General features: G+C 38.0%; 2 protein-coding genes across 2 annotated transcripts in view; one reads left to right on the plus strand and one right to left on the minus strand.

Annotated features, from left to right (window-relative positions):
• Positions 1–18,325, minus strand: part of CEMIP2 (cell migration inducing hyaluronidase 2) — an 81,399-nt gene that overhangs the window by 34,049 nt on the left and 29,025 nt on the right. The window contains exons 5-12 of the mRNA XM_027549460.1: positions 17,149–17,318; positions 13,196–13,384; positions 11,289–11,458; positions 9,759–9,968; positions 9,250–9,455; positions 9,039–9,108; positions 4,169–4,297; positions 2,300–2,388 (exon numbers count right to left, since the gene is read on the minus strand). Of these exons, the coding sequence (XP_027405261.1) occupies positions 2,300–2,388; positions 4,169–4,297; positions 9,039–9,108; positions 9,250–9,455; positions 9,759–9,968; positions 11,289–11,458; positions 13,196–13,384; positions 17,149–17,318 (1,233 nt within the window). The remainder of the gene's footprint in view (positions 1–2,299; positions 2,389–4,168; positions 4,298–9,038; positions 9,109–9,249; positions 9,456–9,758; positions 9,969–11,288; positions 11,459–13,195; positions 13,385–17,148; positions 17,319–18,325) is intronic.
• Positions 6,062–7,419, plus strand: LOC113897114 (phosphoglycerate mutase 1-like). Its single transcript, XM_027549462.1, has one exon. The coding sequence runs from the start codon at positions 6,092–6,094 to the stop codon at positions 6,854–6,856; it is 765 nt and encodes a 254-aa protein (XP_027405263.1). The 5' UTR covers positions 6,062–6,091; the 3' UTR covers positions 6,857–7,419.

The following is an 18,325-nucleotide window of genomic DNA, read 5'->3' on the forward strand; positions in this document are numbered from 1 at the left end:
TATACTAGTTGCCAAATGTCTTATTACTCTTCTACAATCAGTTCTTTTCAATAACAACTTCCAAATGGAGTCTAACTCCTTACCAACCTGTATGCTTTATAAACTAGTGAGAAAAGTATAGAGAGCACAGAAAAGATCATCGTTATCATGATATGAGACATGCATACACAGGCTAAGGAGCTTCTTAAGCCATTATGAGTAGGTTTGTTTTATTGTCAAGTATAATGAAAACATCAACAGATTCTGAAATACATTCTCTTCATTCATCCCTTCATATACACACATATAATTTTTAAGGCAGATAAGAGAGTCGATTGTGTTTTATGTAAAGATTTTTTGGTTAATACTATTAATACCTTAGCAAAGCACACATTACTAGTTCTACCAGTTATAACAAACTCTCAAAAAACAGTAGTAATCTTCTAGCAAGATTCCTTTGTTTTGTCAGTTAATATTCTCTTTTTGGTTCATAATTTATTGCCATCTATATGCTCCTTTTTCATCTCAAGTTTATCTCCTCTTTTTCTACGTCATATCTTGCTCAGCTATTAAGTGTCTACCACTCTGCGTTTTATTTAAACAATGCTCACAATTTCTCCACTTCTCAAACATCATCTGAGCATTGCTTTAATATTTTTCAGGCTTAACTTGATCTTTCATAATGAGTAGTTTTACTAACTTATTTCCCCAGTTTTACTGTGTCACAAGGATTCTGCCTCACTGACCTAAAGTGTGGCTCCTACTTTATTCCCTTGTGAACAACACCTGGCATCCTTTTCTTTAAGTGCCACCCCTGGTGGCTCAAATGGTAAAGAATTTGCCTGCATTGCAAGAGACCTGGGTTCAGTCCCTGGGTTGGGAAGATCCTCTGGAGAAGGGAATGGCAATCCACTTCAGTATTCTTGCTTGGAGAATTCCATGGACACGGGAGCCTGGCGGGCTACAGTCCATGGGGTTACAAAAAGTCGGACATGACTGAGTGACTAACATATTCAGGTTTTCTCTTTTATTACTGTGTCACAGTGATTCTGCTTCACCTACCTACAGAGTGGCTCCTACTTTATTCCTTTGTGAACAACAGCACCTGGCATCCTTTAATAAATGACTGCAAACAGAGTCTATTAAACCTAGCTCCTTTTCAAATCCTTTAGTTGGTCAATCCATCTGAAGTATAGAAAAATAACATACACACAGCTTCTACTGAATATGACCTTAAGTTGCCATCTTTTCCAGAAAATTTTGTTTCCATTGGAGACATTTTATTTATTTTGGCTCATATCATGCTCATGCTCAGTCACTCAGTTATGTCTGACTCTTGCAACCTCATGGACTGTAGCTCACCAGGCTCATCTGTCCATGGGATTTCCCAGGAAAGAATACTGGAGTAGGTTGCCATTTCCTCTTCCAAGGGATCTTTCTGACTCAGGGATCGAACCCATGTCTCCTATGTCTCCTGCGTTGGCAGGCAGATTCTTTACCACTGAGCCACCTGGAAAATGACTGGGATATAGATCAGCATTTCAACAAATTTTTTTTTAACATGAAGTATATGAGCCAAAATAAATTAAATGTCTCCAATAGAAACAAAATTTCCCAGAAAAAAAATGGCAACTTAAGGTCATACACAGTTTCTACTGAGTATGACCTTAAGTTGCCATCTTCCGGAAAATTTTGTTTCCATTGGAGACATCTTATTTATTTTGGCTCATTTACAGGATGTTCAGAAAAAAAGAAAAACTTTGTTGAAATGCTGATCCATATACCAATTACATTTTGTGGTTATAAAGGAGAGTAACAAAGAGCCCAGCTATGATGTGAATCTGAGACTACAAACAACTGAACCAGAACTAGCTTGATCAAGTTTGAGACTTTTCCCTTTGAAATAGATTTAATGCAATATTCCATTTTGACCACTAACAATAAATTACATATTCCTTGGTTTTCAGGGATTATACTAAAACGTCTTAGCTTATTTTTTGATGAATCATATTCTACTGTAGGCCAAATTTGGACCCTTTTTCAACATATCTCTCTTTATTTCTCTTTCTACAACTCTTTCTAACATCAATTTGCAACTGTCAAAAAGAGAAGAAGCATCAATTTCTTTGGCATCTAACTAAGATAAAAAGCCCAGCCACAGTACCCAGAACAGCAAAATAAATGTTTTTTCAAAACCCTCCTACAAACCTAGAAAACTTCAGTTTAACTATGTTACTGGAGAAGAGGGCAATGGCTCAACTCAGAAAGTTTTACTTTGGCAAGATACGGCTCGAGTGTGACTTAAAAGGACCAGTTCTACCTTGCACTGTTATCCAAACAGAGGTACTCCCTCGGGTCAGCAGCACTAGCATTGGTTGTTTTGACACCTTTGTCAATAAATAAGCCAGCCTGGAAAACATAATCATGGACTGAAATGAATATAAATCCCACGTTATAATGACATATAGGATACATGAAAATAAGTTTTAGCTTATCACATCTACCAAAAAAGGAGGGAGAAGAGGTAAACAGCCAAAAAAAGTATTACAAAAATGGCTACTTTATTGTTGTGTTTTTTTTTAATAATTTTATGCATTTGGTCAAACCTTTCTTTAGTGCCCACCTTGGGGGTCACCAAGAATTATACGTCACCCAGAAAATCATGGTCTTTGCTGTTACTCCATAAACGAGGACGAAGATACGCAATTAAATAAACAATTACAAAACAATATAGTAAGCATATAACGAAGAAAATAGATGATGCTTTGGCAGCACATAAGAAAGGCACCAAGATGAGACCTTCTGTGAAGGCAGGAGAGAGAATTCAGGGAATGTCCTGAATTCGAAAGCTGACACTTGAAGGAACCAGCCACACAGAAGACCAGGTCAGAGACTGAAGGGCAGGGAGTGGGTGGGAAACATCTAAAGAACCCAGAGGAAAGCACTCCAGGGAATCATTTGTACAAAACCTCTGGGGATGAGAGAAAGCATGCACATCTGAGGGGAAAAAAAATCTTAGATGGATTATCAGGAAATATATGGAGGGAGGAAGGTAAGAAAGAAGACTAAAGAGAAGCAAATGCCAGATGATGCAGAGTCAGTATGCTTAAGAATCCAGATAACAGGATTTTAATAAAGGTTATGTAATCAACTGCATTTTAAGAAAGAATACTGTAGTCTCCAATTTAACAAATTTAAATTTAAAATCTAATAATCCACCCTTTATTCAGATCTAATATCTTTTATTTTGAATTGATATAGTAGAATATTACATTTCCTCATGGTACATGATATTACAAAATTAATTAGAATGAGGTTTTTTTTGTAATACCACCAATAATTTTAAAATTTTGAGGACTTCTACTTTGAAGCGCTGTTTTCAATAATTACCACTCTTAATCAACTATTCAGTTCATAAATATCACAATTCTGTGTAAAGTTTTTTCCTCTCTTAAGTCTTCATCAAGTGATTCTAAGTTCTTCAAATTATATCACACTTAGGTTTTTAAAGGAGGATCCTCTGAGTTTCATAAAGGGAAATTATTAATTGAACTTTGATGTGGATCACATCAGAGGAAAGAATCTGGGTACTGTATCACATGATAAAAATATCAAGATGCCTCAAGAGTACAAAATGAACCAGATGTGTTTATCACCGAGGAGGTTAAGTGTCAAATACCATGAAAATTAAGAGTTCCTAAATGGCCTTTCATCTATTTGACCTACATATCATTTTAAATTAGGTCAAATACTCTCAAACAGTATTTCACTGTTTAACTATATTAAATGTCCAATAGGACATTCCATCAGCACTGAGAGAAGAGAGAAAATATGCTTTTTAAGCCCCAAAAGCATATAATACACTAATGTGTACATCCTTAGAAACATGCAATGATATTAAAGATTGGAAGGAAAGTGAGCGGAAGGAAAGAGGATGAAGACTCATGGTTCAAGTCCATTATTATAATTATTCAGAGTGCATGCACATGTGTGCCACAGCATTTATTTCTGTGTGTATATAAACAGAAAGCTGTCTATACATCCTGAATGGGGCAGGATTAAGAGTCAGCTTTTTTAATCACAAATTACTTTCTCTGATGACAAGTTCTAACTAGTATTAACATCTCTCAGTAGTCCATCCTTTATCCTGTAAATTATACATACTGATTGCTAAAACTTAGGAACCTACCTTAAAACTTGAATGGACCCTGTTGTTATAAAATATTCCCAGTGGAGTGAGTTCTGGTTTTGCTAAGAGCTGCAATCCACTCGATTCCCCCGTAGGCTCCTTGTGGAATAAATACCATATTCCAGCATCCTATAATTAAAAGGGCAAGGTCATTAAAGGCATCCTTTTATAAAACCACTCTATGAAACACCCTCACGTAAACTAAGCATTTCACAAACAAGTTTAATCTTTTTAACACGAATTGTTCATTGTTTCAGCTTCAGCGTTGACTCTAAAAAGTTGTGTACTCATGTAACCAACTCTCAAAGCAGTGTATCAGGTTTGATTTTTTTAAAAGCTAATTTACTTTCGCTTTTAAGATGGGACAAAAGATAGAACTGGCTGATACCAAAATTTTATTCAAAATAACTTTCCTATCATTAGCTTTAAAAAGTCATGCAGAACTAGAACCAAACAAGCCTCCCTTCCTTTCACATGACCAGGACAGGATAGCCTTTTAGCAATATGGGGTTTTTTTTCCTATTTACCTCCAAACCTGATCAATAGATGAGTCATACCTATTAAACAACTATCCATCAACACACAGAGATCACTGACTTCTTTCAAACAACTCCAATGCCCTTCCTATCCTGAGGCAAATTTTTGCCAAAGAGAAAAAACCACCACATGCATGAATCAGGATGCTGTCTCAGTCTGGGTCCTGTCTGTTCAATCTCAGTGTTAAGAGTTTGAAATTTTCTGACACTCAAAATAGGATATAAAATGAAATGAAATGCTCTTAATCTCTGTGACATTTTTTTACTTTACAATTTAATTAAAAATCAGCCCAATGTGAAGGACAACTTCACATCAAGGAACACTGATTAAGCAGATTGCTAAAACTCAAATATATAGTCCAAAAGTACAGTATCGATTCAAATTTAGGAGACATTCATTTAGTGCCAGGTATACAATAGCCTATTCTCAAAGAATTCATAGTCTCATGGGAAACACAGAGACAACTAAAGTATAGCTAATAAGTACTATACCAGTTTTGACAAAGTCCTTTAGGAACATAGATGAATTGTGAAAAACATATCAGCAAAATGAAAGCAGTATTTGGCATTTTTCCATGATAAAACTTTACAGATAGGTCTCAGTAAAAACAAACTCCTCTGAAGAATGTGTCTGCCACCTCTGTGCTTTGGGGCACAAAACAGACTCAGAGGGCTATGAAGAAGGCTCCACACCATAGCCTTATAAACTAAGGGCAGTGAACCCTCCCAAGACGCAGTAGAGTTTGGGGCTGAGGGATGGAAAAAGGGGGATAAGGAGGTAGCAGCTGTTTCCTGTTAAAACACTGTGGTGTCAAGACAGGTAAAGGGAGCTTTGTAAAAGGCAGTGGAAAGGTACAAGAAAAAAGAGTTTGATTTACTTTGGGAGGAAAACCCTTGCCAAAACATGAGCTTTACAGGAGCAGTTTTTCTAAAGAGAAAAAAAAGAACTCACAGAATGAAAAGGGAGAGGAACATATAAGAGATGGAAAAAGATAGACACCTGCTTTCTTCTTTTCTCAAATGAGCCCTCATAAGGATGTCTGGCAACCACAACTTACATTTTTCATGGACTCTTTGCAATTTACTTTGATCTACAACCCATGATTTCTGAAAATAGCTAAAAGGAGTCTCTGCTCTGTGTTCATTTGTAATGTAATGTAGATCAGATGATCCTGGGGTAAGACTGCACATCAAATCCTTGGCCACCTCTACTCAAAATCTCATCTCAGTATAAATCCTATATGTGCTCAACAAATATTTGATGAAACATGAATGAATAGAAGACTGAAATGATTGAATGCCCAGGTCTCTGCCCTGTCAAGTAAGAATCTTATGCTTTATGTTTTTAAGAAAAACCAGAGTCTGCGCCGCACCCCGAACCGTAGCCATGGCTGCCTACAAGCTGGTGCTGATCCGGCACGGTGAGAGCACATGGAACCTGGAGAACCGTTTCAGCGGCTGGTACGACGCGGACCTGAGCCCAGCCGGGCATGAGGAGGCGAAGCGAGGCAGGCAGGCGCTGAGAGATGCTGGCTATGAGTTTGACATCTGCTTCACCTCAGTGCAGAAGAGAGCAATCTGGACCCTCTGGACAGTGCTGGATGCCACTGACCAAATGTGGCTGCCAGTGGTGAGAACTTGGCGCCTTAATGAGCGACACTATGGGGGTCTGACTGGCCTCAATAAGGCAGAAACTGCTGCCAAGCATGGTGAGGCCCAGGTAAAGATCTGGAGGTGCTCCTATGATGTCCCGCCACCTCCCATGGAGCCCGACCATCCCTTCTATAGCAACATCAGTAAGGATCACAGGTACGCAGACCTCACTGAAGACCAGCTGCCCTCCTGTGAGAGTCTGAAGGACACAATTGCCAGAGCTCTGCCCTTTTGGAATGAAGAAATTGTCCCCCAGATCAAGGAGGGGAAAAGGGTACTAATTGTAGCCCATGGCAACAGCCTTTGGTGCATCGTCAAGCATCTGGAGGGTCTCTCTGAAGAGGCTATCATGGAGCTGAACCTGCCAACTGGCATTCCCATGGTCTATGAGTTGGACAAGAACTTGAAGCCCATCAAGCCCATGCAGTTCCTGAGGGATGAGGAGACCATGCGTAAAGCCATAGAGGCTGTGGCTGCCCAGGGCAAGGCCAAGAAGTGAGGGCAAGCAGATGATTACTTTCCCAAGGATTACCGTCCTCCCCTGCCCTGGCCCACCCTATTCCTCTGCACCTCTCCCTGGCACATGTCCCACTGATGACATCTATAGGCATCGTAAGTTGTAGCTGCAGGTGGGGACCAGCGGCTCCCAATTCCACATTAGCCATTTTATCTCTTGCTCCCACTCCCTTCATACAGTCTAGTCAGAATGGCACGTCTGGGGCATGGTCCTCAGTCCAAGCCGAGGGAAGACTTATCCAGAAGTGTTGAGAGGTCATCGCTGGGGGGTTTGATGGTGGTTTATTACTAAGGAGCTGCTTGAGTAGGGGACAGGGAGAAAACCATGCTGAGGTGTGACCAATGAGGAGAAGTAAGAGCCTGTTCATGTCCCCAGAGGCCAGCCGGGCACAGTTGTTAGGTGACTCAGGGCTCCAGTCATTCCAGTGGAAGGTGAATGTAACCTGCATGGTGACTCAATCAAATATTCCTCCCTGACTCTAAAAGGCTGGATCAATCCTGAATGTTTTTGTGTTGCATTTACTTTAAAATATATATATATAAATACAAAAAAAAAAAAAAAACCTTCTGGGGTTTTTAGTGGCGGTTGAAATATTCCCACATGTGGTCATCAGCAAATAAGTCATTCCTTATACCATCATGGGATAAGCTCCTTGACTTCTAAGGTGTAGGAGTTCATCCTGCTGTGTGTTTTAAAATCCCTCCCCTGCCGTACTGTTTTGTGGCAGCAGAATGCCTCTTGATCATGTCCAAGTGTGTCTCTCACTGTGCCTGACTTCTGAATCATGTTACAATTGCTTGGCCCAGCACGTGGGCCCAGTACTCATTTGAGCATAACTGTACTAAAAATATCTTTTTTCCAGATCAGTATAAAATAAAGGAGTGATGTGCAATAAAAAAAAAAAAAGAAAAACCACAGATGTAAATTCTACCATCACCCAGTGCTACCTGTTTTCTGGCTATCTTGAAGAAATACTCCCTTCAGGTAATTTTTTCCTTTATTCTGGAAAACAATGATAGGTATTCCTTTCCTTTTTAAAGTGCTAATAGCCATGATGTATGTATATGAATATTCAGGTTTTGCTGGAAAGCTCATGTTTCTGTGCTATACAGTTTTCAGCATAGATATAATCATAATAGTATTATGTCTTAAAGATTCATTTGTACATTATAAATTAGCAGCTGCATTATAAAAACACTCAATTACAGATGTAAATTTCTCCAAGTTTATCCAGGAGACATTTCTGTCATCCAAAAATAGTTCATTTATTCTCTTAAATTATCCCTGAGTATATGTGAAACAATATAAGGTTCATAACTAGTACATGGCACACAGCTGAAGTTCCCTGGTGGTGCAGTGGCTAAGAATCCTCCCTCCAATGCAGAGGTCACAAGTTCGACCCTTCATTCAGGAAGATTCCACACATCTCAGAGCAATTAAGCCTGTGTGCCACAACGACTGAGTCTGTCCTCTACAGTCCCACGCCCACATGGAGCAACTACCGAAACCCGTGTGTCTGGAGCCTGTGCTCCACAACAAGAGTTAAGCCACCACAATGAGAAGCCCACTCACCACGATGAAGAGTAGCCCCCACTTGCTGCAACTAGAAAAAGCAGTAGAAAAGCAACGAGGACCCAGTGCAGCCAAAAATAAATAAATAAGTTAAATAAAGGCACACAGTTGAATCCTTGCTTTACTAAGGAGGTGGAATTTCCAAGTGTATAAAATCCCTGTATTTAACAAAAAGGATATGCCCTTTGACCAGAATGACCACTGTCATAATATTCTACAGAATAACCCAGTCTCATAGGGCTTTTTTTACTCATGAACATATGACTGAAATAGGAGAAGCCAAAAGGATTGTACATAATACACTAAAAATACACTCTGGAGATGACATGATAACCCGATATACTAGCCCCCTCTTTTCTTCCATTTAGCATCTGTCTTTGTACACTCATAAATACTAACTGGCACAAATGATGTGAAGAAACAGAAGAACCATCTCAACCACAGCCTGCTCTGAGAGCTGGCTAAAATAAGCAGTACCAGAAAGCAAGGTGCTTGAGTTAGACTACCACATACTCTGTTGCATATACACATAAACCAGGACACTTACAAACAAGAATGCAAAAAAACACAGATGCACTTTAGTGTTATTTACCTGTGAGCCTGCAGCTGCATTATTAATCAGATTATTGTTGGGATGAGCAATCCAGAAAGTTGAAACAGCCCTGAAAGACATTTTTTTTAAGGTGATTTAAATATTCATCAGGAAAAATCCCATCTTCTAAAAACCTCCCACTAAACATATCCCCAAAAGCCAACAGGCCTTGGCCATCACACGTGAGCTTTTCACTCCACCAATTACTCACATACAGTCAGTGGCAGGCACAGGGATATAATTTCCAAATACTTTTTCCCGCATGGTGATACACATGGAGTTATTCCGATCCGTGGGAAGGAGTGTGCCTGGTTTGGTGAGGAGTCCCAGATTGTGGAACAAAGTATTTCTCTGTTCAATACCATCTTCCAGAAAGAAACAATGACCCAGTGTGTCAAATCCGACGGTGTCTTTTATCTGCCAAAATACAAGTGTATAATGTCGTTGGTAACAAGACTGGCTGTGGTTGACAAGTGCTATTCATGAGGCATGCTGAGTACAAAAGCAAAAAATTTTCATCTTAGCTGATGGGGCAAAGTCAAATGTCAGGGTTCACTGATCTCTTAAGAGAACAGAGAAAAACAGCAGAATTCTCAGGAAAGCAGGATAGAGTAAGACTTGTGGCCCAACGGCTTACTTGTATAAAATTGACAAGTCATGGGAATGAAGGAGAGGTGACTGTTTTCATAAAATATATCAACACAATATGAGGTTACTTACCAGCAAGCCATTTGTCCCATGCACAGTGATGCACCTGGAGAAGCTGTGATGAATAGACAGGCCATCCACAAATGTTGCATGTCTGTACCCTCCTTTGTAATCCACATCTCCACACAGATGAAAATGAACAGGGTACCGCCCCAGGTGCTGCTGACCCATGTGTTTCAATTCCACATGAGAAAGATGGACTGAAGTAAAATTTTTCTTTATCTATAAGATAACCAAAAATCAAACCAACACATAAGCAAAGTAGCTTAGGGTAAAGTAGCTCAGAAGCAAAGTAACAAAATACATTGTTTTTTTTTTTTTTAATATTTATTTGGCTGTATCAGGTCTTAGTTGCAGCGTGCAGGATATTTGTTGGGTGCATGGGCTCTCTAGTTGCCCTGTGGTGTGTGGGATCTTAGTTCCCTGAGCAGGGATCGAACCTGAGTCCCCTGCATTCGAAGGCGGACTCTCAACCACTGGATCATCAAGGAAATTCCCCCAAAATATTGTTTTAATAGAAAATATCTGAAGGAGACCAGAAATGAAAGCATCTTTCTTTTACATCCTGTTTTCCTGGATCTCCAGCTCAGAATTTAGCAAATGCTTCTTTACATAAATGAATACTTTAAAGAGTAATAAAAAATAGCCTCTTATTAGGAATCAAGGAAAGGTAACCAGGAAGGCTACAAAAATGATTTTTGTATATATGTGTGGGTTTGTTCAAATATTTTGGTCATTTCCTATCTAGTCTTGTTTTTTCATTTCTATAATCTCCACTGAAGTTTGATAAATAATTATTTCTAAATCCTCCCTCAATGATTTAGTTAGCATATAATGTTGTTTACTTCTGTTTTTTTTAAAAAATGCCTCTATGATCCACAACTTAGGCAGTCTCAATATTTATAAACTCTGGATTTTCAATCATACTACTAAAAACAAAGTCATGACACTGACCAACATTTCAGAAATCAGCATAACAGAAACATAGCCAAAAATAATATCCTACTCACACAAAACTGATTTTAAGACACATGTAGCCAAAATGCAGCCCAGGAGTCAAATAGATTAGTAGTACACAGAGCAACATTTAGTATATAAGTGCTCAGTACTTTTACAGAATAAAAAATCTGCATATAAAAAATATCTTTACAGAAACATATCTTGAATATGTACATCACTACTGCTTACCCTTTCATAATATCATGTTTAAAAAAAAAAACAAAAAAACCTGATCCTTTCAGAGACTGCATGCATGATACTGAGATTATTTGGGTTTTTTTTGTCTTTATAACTGATTCTTCCCAATATAAATTGATTTCCTTCTTCACAGGACAATTCTTAAATGATTTAACTAAGAGTCCAGATCAACTACATGAAGATACAATGTTATCTTTTAATCATCTAAAATCTCCTTGTCATTGAAAAGAGAAATAAAATGTGATTTTAATAGCCATAAAGATGCCATTCCAAAACTTGAAAGCTTTGTCAAACATGTACTTAGCAGTCACAGTTTCAAAGAATTCATTAAATCCTTTTGCCTACCATGACATGTCCTCCAAAGGTATCATAATCAAAGAACTGACACTGATTTTCAGCATAGCATGAGTCTTCCATTTCTCCTCGGATAACAATATTCTGGGTAAGAATTCCAACCTCAGCTCTCATGTCTACACCATCTATAATCTCACCCATGTGCAGGAACTGAGGCGTTTCTGGTCGATGAGGGCAAGGCAAAAATAACATCAGAACAAAGAAAACATAAAACTTATATCAAAAAGACAGTAATCTTTATCTTGTAACTTCAAGACATTATTAAATTTATTGTTTGTTTCCATTCTTCGATACCTCAGAACAAAAGAATCCCAGGAAGCAGAGATTTTATGGATTTTCTGCTCCAATCACCCACACTCAATGCCCTTAACCCTCACTCCCAACTATCAAACCCACACACAGAGAGCTTACTCCTCCCTAAAGTACTGGGTCAGCCAAAAAGTTCCATTTGGGTTTTTCCAGAAGATGTTACATAAAAAATCAAACGAACTTTTTGGCAAAGCCAATAGTTCAGTCTTCTCTTGAACAGCACCAATAATCTGGAAGCTAGCTAAGAATCCATGCTGTCTCTGCTTCCTGCCCATGTGCTCTTGTTCTGCTCCCCTGAGGATACATGAATACTCCAGTGCATGCCGTACCTAGGAAAACTAATGATTTTGTAGATGTTGATAATAGGGTGGAAAGTTTTTTTTGCTTCTCCTTCAAAGCTAAAGTAACCTGCATTTGGACATTAACAGTCCAGAAATAACCACCTTTTCTTTCCACTTGTTATTTTAATATGATTATGCACATTTAAATCCCCACCTTTACTAAAAACTTAGAAACACTTTACCAACGAGCTTTTATCTGATCTTAACCATACAAACTCAGGAAGGAAAAACACAAATAAACCAAATAATGGAGATTCATTATCATGTATACTTGTTAGGAACAATGGGAATTTCCAAACAAAATTAATGCCAGATGGTATGATGATTTTTTAGTTTTTAGTTTTCTGCTTATGGCCTGTATAGTCAAGAACGAAGAGTACAACACTGAGTGAAGCAGGAAAAAAACTGCCAAGTGAGTCAATTTCATTTTTTTTAAAGCAAAAAAGTTTCCTTTAACCTTGAAAGTTCTAAATTACCCACTGAGTGAGTACTTATTAAATAGTTACTCTAAATTCTTTTGTTTTGTATCATAAATGTGTAATGCATAATTTGTATTACAGAAGCATGGAAAGCAATATAATGAATGAATGCACAATGAATTCCATAACTGAGGCAATGAAGGAAGAAGCTTTGCCTATCACCAGCCTCAAAATAAGTAACTGGTAAATGTCAGTCATCCTTTCTAAACAGAGATTACAGTAAGGATCCCACTGTATATTGCTCTCTCTCAAAAAATACATTCGTCAAGATTATAATAGGAAATGTAGTTTTATGAAAGTATCTTTTCGGTTTCATTTTAAATATTTGTGAGATCTACTTCTAGCCAAGAAAGCAGACACTCAAAGACTGTGAGTTTCATTTTTTTACATAAAAAAGAGACACTTCTATTTAAAAAATAAACCTAGTTTACTATTATCTAATAGCAGAAATTTAATAAAAAAGAAGTTTGAAAGCATCTTGAAAGAAAAAATTCAATCCATCTAGTTTGCATCTCTTTTTTTTAAACATAGAAACTGGCATAAAAACACTGATTTGTCTATGATACATCATTAACAGCAACATTATTGCTCAATGACTACTTTTATCTAACATCCTCCGGGACTCTAGTGTTCAAAGCACCCTACTGCTAAGACCTTCAATATTGATGACGATGATGATGACAATGACGACTCAATGAAAAACAAAGAATCCCAAGAATCATATCTCAAGAAGAGTGTTTCCCAAGAAGCCTTCTGAGCAGTCTGATACCTTTGACTTTGACCTGGAAGCGGCTGCACTCAGGACAGGGGAGAAGAGTAAACTCCTCTGCTTGGTACATGGAATAGTCCGTGCTTGCGACCACAATCTGATCTCCGGGTTCCCAACTACTAACATCATCCAGCAGGTGCAGTTTTACTCCATCTATGGCCTCTACCCAGAAACCTGAAAAAGAAATACCTAGACCAAAAAGCAAGAAACAAAGTGATTTTTTTTTTCTAAAATCAACCCCTTCAACTGATTCACAAATTGAAAGATAAATGTAAGCCAGCAATGCTTCAGTCTGACCCATGCACAGGAAATGACAGGACATGAACACACAGAATCTTAACATTAAATATAAAAGCTGGCCTTAGGTGATTTCTCATTTCTAGACCTCTGCTCATCATTTAGTCTCTGTCTACAGTGTCCATCTACTCTTAATTTACCAACCAAGATACTATTCATCTTATAAAGTTCAGGCAAACCTTTCTGGACTTCCCAAACATCCTCTTGGAAGTAACCATTCCTCCAGTATTCTTATTCTGTTATTTCTCTCTGGTATGATTAGTATCATTCCAATGGGAAGACAGCTCACCTCCCTGGAAGCAACATCAGTGAAGCGAGCAAAGCACCATGTATTCACTGCTCTGTCTCACAGTGCAGACTCATCAAATGTCTACTGAAGGGATGAGTGTTCCCACGATCATCTGCAAAGGGACCTAAAGGCCACGTGATAGTGCCCCAGGCCAACTCAGCACCTTTCCTGGGGTAACATCAGACATGCAATCCAGGAACTACTAATCACTGATCTTTCCTGAGACCCCCTTCTGAAATTCAGAGTTGGTTCCCAACTAGGCAGATGGAAACTGAAAAGCTGACCCAACATCTCTCTAACTTGCACTCTTTAACATGCAACCAAGTGCAGAAGCTTCTGCACTGCTTCTACACTGTTCCCTGCTTCTCAAAGTGTCCATGATACAACCTGTCATGGTCCCAAACCTGATTTAATGCAAATGAATATGGAATAGATGGAAGCTATGGAAAATATGGAAATGTGGGGAAACACCGTATTTCAAAGATATCTGTTTACTATCTGTATTTCAGTATCACCTTTCCAATTAATTGACAAACTACTCTGGGGCTACTTGAAGATACTGACCCTAAAAGTCGATGAGGTACTTCCCTGCTGGTCCAGTGGCTAAGACTCCAAGTTTGCAGTGCTTGGGGACCCAGATTCCATCCCTGGTCGGGATAATATATCCTGCATGCCATAACTAAAGTCCCGCATGCCACAACTAAGAGTTGGTGCAGCCAAATAAATAAAATTTTTTTTTTAATTTAAAAAAATATAATAGTCAATAATAGGAATAAAAAAACTCATTTACTTAAGTTAGAGGAATCAAAATGCAAGATATTTAGGCAAGACACAAAGAATAATACAAATATCCTTACAGTCTTAGGGATACCTGGTAATACCTAACCTGAGCAAGTTCTGAAATCTGCTCCATTAGACTGATCTACCATGCTTTCCTGTGTCTACAAAGCACCAAAACAAAACAGAAAAAAAAAGGAAGGAACCTAAAAATGTAAAGTGTCTTTTCTTTATGTTTCTTTCACATAAATACTAAAGCCCATAATGGAATTTTGTCTAAATAAAGATAATAACTATCAATGACAGTTAACAATTATTGGGATTTCACATACATAATAACCTTTCATCAAAACAACTTTGAGATAGAGGAACTATTATATGCATTAGAGATAAAAGAAGCAAAGGCCAGGGAGTCTGACTAATAGCTGAAAAAAGAGCCCACAATGAATGCTAATTTAATTCCAGAGTCCAATTTTCCTAACCTCTATATCATTCTTCCTTCCTAAGAACTAAAACAGGCAGGTTAAGAGTAAAGATAAGCCAAAATATCACGGTAGCAATGATAATCACTACCCAAAATTTCAGATTTAACCAAAAAGATTTATCTAAAAAAGGGAAACTAAGAAATATTAACTTTTTTTCATAAAAAATTTCAATGATGTTTTTAAAAAATTTTTCTAGATAAATAAGTTTTAACTTAAAAGATCATTAGAATTTGTTTCTGTTAAAAAAAAAAAAAGCAAGGTTACATAGAGAAAAATCTGTATTATTCAACAATTCTTCACTTTTTTCTGGATGTAGAAGAAAATCCTTCCTGAGATATCTCCTACTGGCACTAGAACTGGAAGTATGAAAGAAAATACGTTCATCATCCTAGCTTCCTGGAGTGACTTGCTACCTCTTCCAGAAAATAGGAAATACTGAGAACACAGAACACAAACAATATCCTACAATAGATAGCCAGAATGTATACTTTCCCAGAAAAGAGCAGTCATTGGTAATGTGAAAATGTAAGCAAAAGTTCTCACAAAGGAAATGTTGACTCCAAGTTTGTCGTCCTCTGCCTGGAATCTTACTGAAAGAAGTTCCACTAAACTCTTCATGCAAGTCCAAATTCCTGCTCAGAAATATTTCTCATCTACCTATGTTTTTTGCCAGAGGCCAACCATGATGTGGTTGAAAAAACAATAGTCTTGGAGGCAGAGAACTTAGCCTTGATTCCAGTCTCATCCATAAATAGATACCATCTCCTCACCTCAAACTCAGAAGGCTCCTTAAATGGAGCATGTGGAAGTCCCATTATATACCAGGAACTGTTTATCTGTTTGTTTTAAAGCAAAAGACTCTTTTTTTAATTACAAGGACACAAAATACAGTTATATCCCAAGTCATGTTTGCATTACTGTTAAAACGCTAACCTTTATTGAGTGCTTACTATATACTCTGTGCTAAAAACGTCATATTCTTCATGTTTGATATTCACAGCAGCCCTACGTGGTAGTTCCATTATTATCCCCACTTTCAGATGAAGAAACTAAGGGTTAGGAAGTTAAAGTTATATGCCATCATCATACAGTAAGCAAAAGAGCTGGGACATGAACCTAGGCATTCTGTCTCCAGAAATCCATTTCAGTGAATACTTTGCTACAGTACTGCTAAAAACAGAGGTATGTGGCCAGCCTAAAATAAACCTTTCTGGGTAATTACAGATGTAATAAAGCACCTTTTAATTACTCATTTGACATTAATTTTGGTATAATACTGGCTTGGAAAAGAAAGGTAGTGGGCAAGCACAGACAGGAGACTGCCAATTCACCTGGAGCCAAAAAAATCTAGCAGCAAAATACAGAAATTCTTCAGTGAATTTCCATTAAAAAAAAGTCAGAGTATCATTGTTAGACATGATAGTTCTTCTGAAAGGTGGATTCTAATTTTCAAAATATGCTCAAGAAAAGTAAAGACCTAAGATAACTTTATAATATATTATTTAAGGAAAGGAAAGCAGGTTAAGACAAAATGAACACTAGGGGAGGGAACATAGATTTTAAATGCTAATTAACTCTGAATGATAGGGTGAAACATTAATTTTAATTTTGTACTTTTCTCCGTTTTCCAGTTTGTCTATAAGATAAACGTAGTAGCTGAATTATCATGGAAACATTGCCAAGAAAATGAGTAATTCGTTTACACAGCGTGTGTTTAAAGGTAATATTTGTCCATACAGCTATATAACAATAAGATCCAAAGTACAAAACCAGTTCACTATCACAGAACATAATAAAAGACAGCTCACATCCAGATTGGTTCGACTGATACTAAATCTAGGAAACAAATCCATTAACCACACCTAATGACTCAAGAATGAAGAACAATGTCCAACTGAGGATGCCTAAACTAGATCATTTTCTAATCCAGAAAAAAAAAGTTTTGTTTCAGCCTAAAAGATCAACTATAGTTGGAAAACTACAGGTTTCTTCTTCAACCAGTTGAGAAATCGAAATAGACTGTCATTTGAATACAATGTCACTTTAAAAAACGTCTGTCACAATACTTACCAACGTATTAACAAGAGTATAAACTGCTCGCTTACCTTCCTTCCATTCACTATAAGCTGTCACAGAGAACTTCTGACCATCCACAGTATAAAATTCTCTTTGGGCGAGAGCCTTCCCTCCACTACTATGATTCTCATAGTTTCTTACAGACTCATTGCAAGAAGTACTGCCACCATCAATGACACCAACCAAAGCCCAAGCTTGCCTAGAAGGAAAAAGAGCAGGTGCAACTGATTATTTGTTATGGTACTGACCCAAATCCCCAACACAGATGTTATGACAGGTGCTATTAATTCTATTTCATTTTTGTCAATCCCTCCAACTCTTTTTCCACATGTGGTTGCAAGTACAAACTTGACTGAAAAAACTGACATCACAGAAGGAAATGCACCTGGATTTTAAATCCCTGTTTGTCCAGTTCTGTAACAGGTGAAACACTGATTACTATGATTTCAATTAATCATTGACTTCCTCAATGCACACTCTTTTCATTCACATTATTTTTTTTTTTACTATTTTTTCTAATCTTCTGGCCACTCAACATGTGGGGTGTCAGTTTCCAACCAGATATGAAACCCGCATCCCTTGCATTAGAGGATAGATTCTTAACCACTGGATCACCAGTGTGTGTTAGTTACTCAGTGTGTCCGACTCTCTGTGACCCCAAGGACTGTAGCCCACCAGGTTCCTCTGTCCATGGAATGCTCCAGGCAAGAATACTGGAATGGATTGCAACTCCCTTCTCCAGGGGATCTTCCCAACCCAGGGACTGAACCCAGGTCTCCTGCATTGCAAGCAAATTCTTTACCATCTGAGCCACCAGGGAAGCCCCCATTTCTTTTTAAATGATTATTGTCTGGTCTCTTTTCCACTCTTATCTCTGCAATGTTCTCAAAGCTAACTACATAACAGAATCATATGGGAGCTTTAGAAACATATCCAAGCTTAGACCCAGCCCACACCAATGCAACCAACATCTCTACAGGTGGGGCCTAGCATTAGTCTGTTTTAAACTTCCCCAGAAGCTCTGACTGTGCAGCCACACTGGAAAACCACCAAGTTAGAGCAGGAGTTCTCAAACCTCATTGGTATCAGAATTAAATGTAAGGCTTGTTAAACCAGACTGCTGGGCCCCACCTTCTGATTGTTTGATGTGGGGCCATAGAATTACTGACAAGTTCCCAGGTGATGCTGATGCTGCTGGTCTGGGAA

Source organism: Bos indicus x Bos taurus, chromosome 8, assembly GCF_003369695.1.
Source record: "Bos indicus x Bos taurus breed Angus x Brahman F1 hybrid chromosome 8, Bos_hybrid_MaternalHap_v2.0, whole genome shotgun sequence".
Lineage (NCBI taxonomy): Eukaryota > Metazoa > Chordata > Mammalia > Artiodactyla > Bovidae > Bos > Bos indicus x Bos taurus.

Excerpts from the sequence above, each read along its gene's own strand:
- LOC113897114 (XM_027549462.1), top strand. The coding sequence starts at position 6,092 with ATGGCTGCCTACAAGCTGGTGCTGATCCGGCACGGTGAGAGCACATGG.